The 7,889-nt window shown below is 55.7% G+C and overlaps 1 protein-coding gene across 1 annotated transcript in view; it reads left to right on the top strand.

Annotated features, from left to right (window-relative positions):
* Positions 1-7,889, top strand: part of TBC1D9B (TBC1 domain family, member 9B (with GRAM domain)) — a 40,455-nt gene that overhangs the window by 19,956 nt on the left and 12,610 nt on the right. Inside the window, exons 8-12 of the mRNA XM_012660392.1 lie at positions 3,886-4,049; positions 4,411-4,572; positions 4,994-5,144; positions 5,688-5,902; positions 7,376-7,493. Of these exons, the coding sequence (XP_012515846.1) occupies positions 3,886-4,049; positions 4,411-4,572; positions 4,994-5,144; positions 5,688-5,902; positions 7,376-7,493 (810 nt within the window). The remainder of the gene's footprint in view (positions 1-3,885; positions 4,050-4,410; positions 4,573-4,993; positions 5,145-5,687; positions 5,903-7,375; positions 7,494-7,889) is intronic.

Raw genomic sequence — 7,889 nt, 5'->3', positions numbered from 1 at the left:
AGCAACTCAGGAGGCTGAGGCAGGAGGATCGCTTAAGCTCAGGAGTTCGAGGCTGCAGTGAGCCGTGATCACACCACTGCACTCCAGCCTGGGCAACAGAGCGAGACCCTGTCTCTGGAAAAAAAAAGACAACAGTAATGTAATTATGATAACAACAAACTTAACAGTGATTCCTTAATAGCATCAGATACTTATATTCACATTTCCCTGAGTACAGATGTACTTTTTATAGTTTGATTATTTGAATTGAGGTACACAAGAAATACATTACTGTTGTTTGCTGTGTCTCTCAAATCCCTTTGAATCTATAGGTGTCTGCTCTACCCCTCTTTATTTTTTCTCTTGCAGTATTTTGTTGAAGGAATTGGGTCGTTTGTGGTAGAGTCTCGCACAGTCTGGTTTTTGCCGATTGCATCCCCTGTAGTCGTAGAACAGTCCTTTCTCCCTCGTTTCCTGTAACTTGGTTGGGCAGTGAGATCCAGAACCTCGATCAAATTCGGGCAGCTCTGCCTGTAGGCAGCGTTGTGGCGCTATGTGCTTCCAGCAAGAGGTCCGTGGCAGCCGGTCACCTCTGTGTGCGACTGTCAGTCTCTGAGAGCGTTGCCAGACGATTTGGTCACCTGGAGGCACGATTTATGTATAGGAAAGGCGAGTAAATCTTTTTCTCCTTTCTTTTGTTCACCAATAGTCAAAATAGTGATGAGTTGGTTTTCTAGTATCCTCCAAGTGTAACCAAGGAGTTCTTTGTGTTTACCTTTTAGTGTAACTGTGAACATAGGATTTAAACAACTTGACGTGTGTCCCTCCATGACAGTCACGTTCTCTTTTTATCTGTGACCGGGGGGCTCATCTGGGCTGGCTCCTGGGAAGTCCTTGGACATTCCTGGTCATCTGGTGGTTTCCTCGCTCCCTGGTATGATAAGGAGTGTGTGCTGTTGTTGTTCAATCTGAGTTTGTAAAACACTTAACCATTAGAAGAATCCCTATAAAAGTCCACAGATCTGGCTTCTCTGGAAAAATCAGCAGCCCGGCCCTGCAGGGCCCTGTCCCCAGGGCCACCAGCACTGGCACTGTGAGGGCCTCGGTGCCCTCGAGCCCCACGGATCTGGCCCAGCAGGCCTTTAAGTTGTCCACCCCTGGATGCTGAGTACGTGATTTCATAGACGGCGTGGGAAGTGGTGGGCAGACTCCGAGTGGATTGGCTGCAATAAGAAGGGTTTGGAGGAGATTGGGCTTTATCTAGGGTTTCAAGAAATGAGGAAGTCGGATTGGGCGAAGAGGCCATGAGCAGGGCGGTCGAGACACCTCCCCCTTCACGAGGCCCCACACCTTGCACAACAGGCCTGACGGCGAGCCGAGTGCCAGTCTGGCATCCTTCCTGGGCACTGGCCACTCGCTCATCGCACACCTTTATCACGTTCCCGTCGGGTGCTAGCTGCTGTTCTACCCACTGAGAAAAAAGCAATGAACAGAGTAGACATAACACAGGCCCTCTTAGAGCTTGTATTCTAGTGAGAGAGTAGTAGATAAATGTATACGTCAGGCGGTGACAGGGCTGTAGATAAAAACAAAGCAGGACGAGGGGCTCAGGACTGCCAGGGGAAAGGAGGGCTCCATTTTATCTTGGTTCATGGGCAGCCGCTCTGATCAGGTGGCACTGGAACACAAACTTGAGAGAAGCAAGGGACATGGTGGCTCACACCTGTAACCCTAACACTTTAGAAGGCTGAGGCAGGAAGATCACTTGAGGCCAGGAGTTGGAGGTTGCAGTGAACCAAGATGATGCCACTGCACTCTAGTTGGGGCAACAGAGCAAGACCATGTCTCAAAAATAAATAAATAAGCTGGGCGCGGTGGCTCACGCCTGGAATCCTAGCACTTTAAGGGCCGAGTCTGGAGGATCGATTGAGCCTAGGAGTTGGAGGTTGCAGTGAGCTATGATGACACCACTGCACTCCAGCCTGGGCAGCACAGAGACTTTATGTGTGTGTGTGTGTGTGTGTGTGTGTGTGTGTATCTGAATCAATCAATCCACCCACCCATCCATCCATCCGTCTAATTAAAAGTTCTTTTGGGCAACCAAAAGACCAAGTTATATATGAAGGAAAGATCAGAGGGGCATCAGACTTTTTTGATACAGTAGTAACATTTTATAAAAATAGAAGAACATTTTTAAGATATACAATACAAGAAGCTGGCTTTTATACCCAGACAAACTGACCCTCACCCATAGAGCCCACAGCCTGTAAAGACGTGTAGAGGAATTCAGTGACTGCACCAGCTTCTGGGGAAGCTCTGGAGAACAGACTCCAGACAACCAAGAAATGATCGAAGAAGCTTTGGCGTACGGACTGGTGGGAGCATTGAACGTATTTACTGTAGAAACAAGGCTAGATAGTGGGGACGGAGGAGACTGTGGCACTGGAGATAGTGCAGCGAAAGCGTGCGATAAGAAGGGATGTGGAACATGGACTGAGCTCACTGGTTGCTTTATTAATTCGGAATGAAAGTATATCCTTTAAGTCACGTGTTGGCAGGGAGGGGGAAGAGGTGAAAAAAGAGGATTACCAGGTAATTTCAGTATTGCCCATAGTAGATAACTGACATTATCTTAAAAAGAGGGGGCACTAGGGAACTATATAAAGACATTATTACAGCATAGACGTAACTATTGCAGCAGCATAAACATACACTTTCTGACAGACGGAAAAACACTTGCAGGGGGAAGGATACAGTGAGGTTAGGCAACTGTCTGAAGAAACTGTATGATGGTCAGCGTAGCGCGGGTCACTTTTGGGAGCTAGCATTTTAGTTGAAGAATAACATAGATCCACTAGGTGCACGGACCATAGCGCATGCCCTGATGAGTTTTATCAAAGGGAGCCCGTGGGAGCAGTACCTGCGGCAGAGGGGAGGGTTTGTAGCAGCAGGACTGTGCTGTGGGGGCGGATCCTGGCGAGGGAAGGAGGCGAGGCCGGGGTTGGAGCCGTGGCCGGGCGGGCAGGTGGGCGGGAGGGTGTGGTGGAGGGGCTCAGGTCGCATCCGCTTGTGCCTGTTCACTTAAACAGAAATGGGAAGTGTGGTTCAGTAGGAGGCGAGGACGGCGGGTGGTTTTGGAGGTTTGTGCTGGACAGACGAGTGGGATGGTTCCCGGGGGAGGGAACAGGACTGGACGGGGAGGGTGCAGGATCACAGGCAGCACTGAGCCCGGTAAGGGGTGACCCGACCCGGCCTCGGCGGAAGCAGCCCGGGCCGCCCACTCGGGGCCGCGCTGGCCGTCTCACCGGGAACGTGTGTCTGTCATGTAGGACGCATCCTGGAGTCTGTCTCCTCTCCTGGCACTGAGATTTTTGATTCCGTGAGGTGCTCTGTGGCCTGCGAGCCCATCTGTGTCCCGGTCCCTGTGGGGGAAGCTCAGGCGAGAGGCAGAACGTCCGCGGTGGGCCCTGAGGCCTGCCCTGGGTTCGCGCCGTCTGTTACAAAAGTTTAAGCGGGCCCGCAGTCCGTTTCTACAGCACAGCAAAGGGTTAGGGGTAGACTGTGGGTGTGAACCTAGCCGAGTTCTCTCCTTTTTTTTCCTTTTTCGATAAAAACAGCTTGAGGTAAAATCGACGTACCACATACTGCACACGTTTAGAGAGTACAGTTCGCTAAGTTTTAATAGGTCTGCCCCTGCGAAGCCATCGCCGCAGCCAAGGTCAGGGTTCTCTTAAGGACCACGGAGAGGGTGAAGTGCTCTGGGACCTCTGGCGCTGGGTGCACCAGAGCCGACAGGAGGGCGTGGGGAGCAGCGAGCGCGGCCCAGGCCGGAGCCAGCGCGGGCGTTGACTGGGCCCCCAGAGCCTGTCGTCCAGCTGGGGCCTCCCCCTGGGCTTTTGGCACCAGGACGGTGGCAGCAGGCCTGTATCCCGCCTGGATCACCCCAACGCTCCTTGCAGAGGCCCCGCTGCATTTCCTTGGTGGCAGCTGGTGACAGTCACCTGAACCCACCCCTGAGCCCAGACCGACGTCATGGGGGCCGTCAGCTGGGCCTCGGTGGAGCTCACCAAGTATGGGGCCCGAGAGTGGAGAGGGGTGTGCCCCCAGATAAAAACGGGGTTTCTTCCTCCCCTTTGCACCAACCTCACTGAGATAAGGGCCTGACAGGATGAGCCCGGAACCCACTTTCCCCTGAGACCCTCGACTCACCAGCGTGGGTGGGTCTGTTTACGAGAGGACGTGGGTAGGCGTCCAGCCTGCCAGAGAGGGCCGAGGTCTGGGCTGCAGCCCCGGCCGCGAGCCCAGCCAGCACTGTCAGCTCCACGACCGCGCTTCGCAGGCATCGCCGTCCAGCTGTGGGTGGACGTGCACACCAGAGGCCCCCGGGAAGCTCCGTTGTTAGGGCTTCCCCTTCCCTGTTTTATTTTCTAGTCTTCCTCAGCTCCTCAGGAGGTGTCAGAGCAGCCCACCAGCCTGGCCTCTCCCCTCAGCAGCCACCAGAGCTTCTGTGCACAGGAGGCACCGACCGCTTCCCAGGGCCTGCTCAAGCTCTTCCAGGGAAACTCGCCCATGGAGGACCTCGGAGCCAAAGGGGTGAGCCTTGTGCACAGTGCTGCAGCCTCAGGGCCCCTGGGTCACGACGGGCAGTGTCCTCCCGGGGCTGCACTCAGCAGTGTGATAGGGCCAGGTGGGCCCTGGGGAGAGCCCCACTGCCCTGCCTGCCGGTGCTGCTCGCCGTGGGCTCTGGGCGTCTGGAGGGAAGTGGCCGCCCACCCCTGCGTAGCTGTCCCCTGGCGCTAGCATGGTGGTGTGGTCCGGCTCCGCCTCGGCCGTGCCTGCCTCTGCCAGCCACCACTTTGCAGTCTGGGCTTGCTGGCTGCCACCTTCTGGATTTTTTACATAGCAGACTTTCTTGCGGCTCCGAGAGGAAAGGGGAGGAGGGCTGTGCCACCTGGGCCTCCAGGCTCTGAGACGCACTTCAGCTCCCACGTTCCCTGGTTGGCTTTTCTCTCAGGCCAAGGAGAAGATGAAAGAAGAGTCGTGGAACATCCACTTCTTTGAGTACGGGCGCGGCGTGTGCATGTACCGCACGGCCAGGACGCGGGAGCTGGTCCTGAAGGGCGTCCCCGAGAGCCTCCGGGGAGAGCTGTGGCTCCTCTTCTCCGGTGAGTGGGGTGCGGCTGCCCCTCGCCTCGGCTCAGCCAGCCAGGCCCCCACAGCTCTCGTCACGTGAGCGCGTCTGGCCCTCGGGCCACCTCCTGAGGCTGGCTGGCCGGAGGCCGCAAGCCTCTCACAGGGCAGGCAGCCGTGCTCCGGGCTGTGCAGGGCCCGAGCCAGGGCAGCATCCGGAGGGGCAAGGCCAGGGCCGGGTACTCCGCTGGGCGGGTGGCACCTTCCCACCGCAGCAGGAGGCAGACGGGCCCCCTTGAAGCCTCCTTTCCTTGGGACAGGCTCGGGCAGTGCTCAGCACCGCCCCCGCCGCCCCCCTACCCAGAGCACCTCAGGGGGAGGGCAGGTCAGCTGTTCCAACTTCTCGGGTGGGGCGCCCTCCCCAGGAGCAGTCTGTGGGGAAACCTCGTGTCACACCTCCCAGCTGACGCCAGAGTCCCTCGCTTCTCTGCGGGGCGCTGATGTCTCCATCCTGCCCTGCTGTCGCCCCCAAAGTACTGAGAGGAAGAGAGAGACAGCTACTTCCCGTGTCTCCCCAGGGGCTTGGAATGAGATGGTGACTCACCCCGGCTACTACGCCGAGCTGGTGGAGAAGTCCACGGGGAAGTACAGCCTGGCCACGGAGGAGATCGAGCGAGACCTGCACCGCTCCATGCCTGAGCACCCCGCCTTCCAGAATGAGCTGGGGATCGCCGCGCTCCGGCGGGTGCTGACCGCCTATGCTTTCCGGAACCCCACCATCGGCTACTGCCAGGTAAAGGGGCTCAGGGTCCCAGAGACAGCATCTCCCCTCCAGAGGCTCGCAGGAGCAGACCCCTGTGGCCCTGGGCCTGTGTGGTGGCCTCACAACCGGAGACCCTGCCCCGTGCCCCCAGGAAGGAGCCCAACTGCAGAAGATGTGACTTAAAAACAGTGTTACTTGTTCATCTCACCTCTGTGCCATCCACTAAGTTGTCTTCTGCGTGCTTCTGGTCTGGGTCCTAGCAGCGTTTGATTGTTTTGTGTGTGTGGTAAAATAAATACACATAACGTAAAATTTGTCATCGAAACCATTTTTAAGTGTACAGTTCAGCTGGCGCTAATACATTCACATTGTCGTGTGACTGTCCTCACCGTCCGTCTCAAGAGTTCTTACCGTGTTGCAAAATTGAAACTTGCACCTGTTAAACATTCCCCCACCCCCAGCCACCTTAGCAACCACACTTCACTCTCTGTCTCTGTGAATTTGGTGGCTCTAAGTGCCTCACGTGAGTGAAATCACACGACATTTGTCCTTTCGTGTCTGGCTTGTCTTACTTACATAATGTCCTCCGGGTTCGTCCACATTGTAGCATGTGTCAGCATTTCCTTCCTTTGCAGGATGAGTAACATTCCATGGTGTGAGTGTGCCACGTTTCTTGTATCCATTCGTCCACCGGTGGACGCTGGGGCTGCTTCCACCTCTTGGCTGTTGTGAATGATGCTGCCACGAGCATGGGTGTAGAATATCTGTTTCAATACCTGCTTTCAATTTTGGGGGCTATATATCCAGAAGTAGAATTGCTAGATTGTATAATAGTTCTATTTTTAATTTTTCGAGAACTCTCCACAGCAGCTGCACTATTTTATATTCCCACCAGCAATTCACAAGCATTCCAATTTTTCCATATCCTCTCCGACACTTGTTATATTCTGATATTGGTTTTTTGTTTTTAAAGTAATGGGTGTGAGGAGGTATCCACTGTGCTTTTGATTTTAAATCTGGTGGCATTGCCCTGGCCGGGTCAAATGGCTTTCTGTTTGCCCTGAAAGTCCTGTTAACAGCTAAGGCTTGCGCGCTTCCGGTTCTGCCGCAGCCAGCGGGCACCCACCGTCTCCGGCTTCCGTGGGCTCTGGCCGTGCACTCACTCACATGTCCCCTTGGCCCTGTGTCATGCCTCCCACGCCAGACACCACTCCATGGAAGTGCGATGTTGGGTGTCTGCCTTCTCCCTTCGCCCGGTGCCTTCTGACCCAGTTCGAAGGAGTCGGATGACTGTCTTCTGTCAAACTGATTTCCTGCAAATTGCCTTTTGGCAAATATCCAAGAGTTGGGCTGGGACAGCTTCTCATTGCCAAATGCCAGGCTGTCCTGAGGGGCAGACTTGACCGGAGAAGGATGCCGGTGCAGGACACTCGCGGGGGAGGGGACAGTTTTATTTGGGGGCCAGCGGTGTGAGCCTCCCCCCGCTGTCTCTGTGCCCGGCAGGCCATGAACATCGTGACCTCGGTGCTCCTGCTCTATGGCAGCGAGGAGGAGGCCTTCTGGCTCCTGGTGGCCCTCTGTGAGCGCATGCTGCCCGACTACTACAACACCAGGGTGGTGGGTGAGTGTCCTGGGGTGCTCCCTTGCCCAGTGTCCAGTGGCCCGGTGGCTTCCATGGGGTGGCAGCCCTTCCCGGGCCAGGCTCCATGCTGAGCCCTCCCCGCAGGTGAACTCCCGTAGGCCTCGCAGCCGTCCTGAGGCTGCACACAGGCACCGCCCCACCTTGCAGAGTGGGAATCTGAGCAAAGTCACACGGCCAGGGAGTGATGAGCCGACACAGCCGCCCTGACCGTCTGCCCGCCCGGCGGAGACTCCTGCCCAGACTTCATGCAGGTTCCCTACGAGTTCCTGGCCGTGAGAGTTAGAGGCTGTTACACATCTGGTGGTTTTCAAAAGTCCTCCTGGAGCCTAAATTCCCATCCTGCTCACTTTTCCTAAACTTTTTTTTTTTTTTTTT

The sequence above is a fragment of the Propithecus coquereli genome, unplaced genomic scaffold (assembly GCF_000956105.1).
Source record: "Propithecus coquereli isolate 6110/MARCELLA unplaced genomic scaffold, Pcoq_1.0 Scaffold664, whole genome shotgun sequence".
NCBI classification, from domain to species: domain Eukaryota; kingdom Metazoa; phylum Chordata; class Mammalia; order Primates; family Indriidae; genus Propithecus; species Propithecus coquereli.
Note: the sequence above shows the minus strand (reverse complement) of the source record. Positions and strands in the feature narration are given on the sequence as shown.